The following is a 1,282-nucleotide window of genomic DNA, read 5'->3' on the forward strand; positions in this document are numbered from 1 at the left end:
TTTCATTCAGAACACCAGTCTTTTGAACACCAAGAAGAAGCTGGAGGCTGACTTTGTCCAGGTTCAGGGTGAGGTGGATGATGCAGTTCAGGAAGCAAGAAATGCTGAGGAGAAGGCCAAAAAGGCTATCACTGATGTAAGTTAGTACTTTACAAGCCTTCTTTTCTTTTCAAAATTCTTGTTCATGCTTGATCAATAATGCCAACACCACCCATACTTTCAGGCTGCCATGATGGCTGAGGAGCTGAAGAAGGAGCAGGACACCAGTGCTCACCTGGAGAGGATGAAGAAGAACCTGGAGGTCACAGTCAAGGACCTGCAGCACCGTCTGGATGAGGCAGAGAACCTCGCCATGAAGGGTGGCAAGAAGCAGCTCCAGAAACTGGAGTCCAGGGTATGTACTCTATATAAAGTCCAGCTATTATTAAGTGTAACACTTTGATTCTCTGATAAGAACTCATTTTTCTCTGTACTCTAACATTTATTTATCATGGCATTAAAGGTCCGTGAATTGGAAGCTGAAGTTGAAGCTGAGCAGAGACGTGGAGCTGATGCTGTTAAAGGAGTCCGCAAATATGAGAGGAGAGTGAAGGAGCTCACCTACCAGGTGATTACACATTTATATAAATATTCACCTTATTCAAGTCCCTAAACTCTTTCTTCTCTAGCCAGCAGTAACAGTTTGTTATCTATACAGACTGAGGAGGACAAGAAGAATATGGTGAGACTTCAGGATCTGGTGGACAAACTGCAGCTCAAAGTCAAGGCTTACAAGAGACAGGCTGAGGACGCTGTGAGTAAAATGGTTTTTGATTTTACATATGGGAAGCACAACTTCATGAGAAATGACACAGGCAGAAATTATCAAACACATAAAGAAAGAGAGATGCAAAAGGTACCAACATCTCATGAGAATTTCATGTCAATAGCACTTTTAGAAATATATTTACTTTGAAAATGGGTGACAATTTCAAAACTTATTTTACCTGCTGTATGATCAGATATTTTTTAAACAATGCAACATACTATAACACTGAATAGGAGGAACAGGCCAACACCCACATGTCCAGACTGAGAAAGGTCCAGCATGAGATGGAGGAAGCTCAGGAACGTGCTGACATTGCTGAATCTCAGGTCAACAAACTGAGAGCCAAGAGCCGTGATGTTGGAAAGGTAATTCATTTAATTTGATTTTACACCAAATGTACCTTTGTTTACTGGTTTTGTTCTTTATAGTATCCCAAAGTATTAATTTACTAGTATACAGACCTTTAATTTAAGG

At 40.7% G+C, this 1,282-nt stretch overlaps 1 protein-coding gene and 1 pseudogene across 1 annotated transcript; both read left to right on the forward strand.

The window, feature by feature from the left end:
* LOC102206150 (myosin heavy chain, fast skeletal muscle-like) overlaps window positions 1-1,282 on the forward strand; it is a 25,576-nt pseudogene that overhangs the window by 9,629 nt on the left and 14,665 nt on the right.
* Window positions 7-1,198, forward strand: LOC106456470 (myosin-7-like). Its single transcript, XM_013915112.1, has 5 exons — window positions 7-136; window positions 224-394; window positions 503-607; window positions 698-793; window positions 1,042-1,198. Exons 2-5 carry the CDS (start codon window positions 230-232, stop codon window positions 1,189-1,191), a joined length of 516 nt encoding a protein of 171 aa, XP_013770566.1. The 5' UTR covers window positions 7-136; window positions 224-229; the 3' UTR covers window positions 1,192-1,198.

Source organism: Pundamilia nyererei, unplaced genomic scaffold (genome assembly GCF_000239375.1).
Source record: "Pundamilia nyererei isolate P.nyererei 1_Seehausen unplaced genomic scaffold, PunNye1.0 scaffold00258, whole genome shotgun sequence".
Lineage (NCBI taxonomy): Eukaryota > Metazoa > Chordata > Actinopteri > Cichliformes > Cichlidae > Pundamilia > Pundamilia nyererei.

Bases quoted from the DNA above. Each gene is read 5' to 3' on its own strand.
- LOC106456470 (XM_013915112.1), top strand. From the start codon at position 230: ATGATGGCTGAGGAGCTGAAGAAGGAGCAGGACACCAGTGCTCACCTG. The intron at 395-502 runs GTATGTACTCTA...ATGGCATTAAAG, and splicing joins TCCAGAAACTGGAGTCCAGG to GTCCGTGAATTGGAAGCTGA. The intron at 608-697 runs GTGATTACACAT...TTATCTATACAG, and splicing joins TGAAGGAGCTCACCTACCAG to ACTGAGGAGGACAAGAAGAA.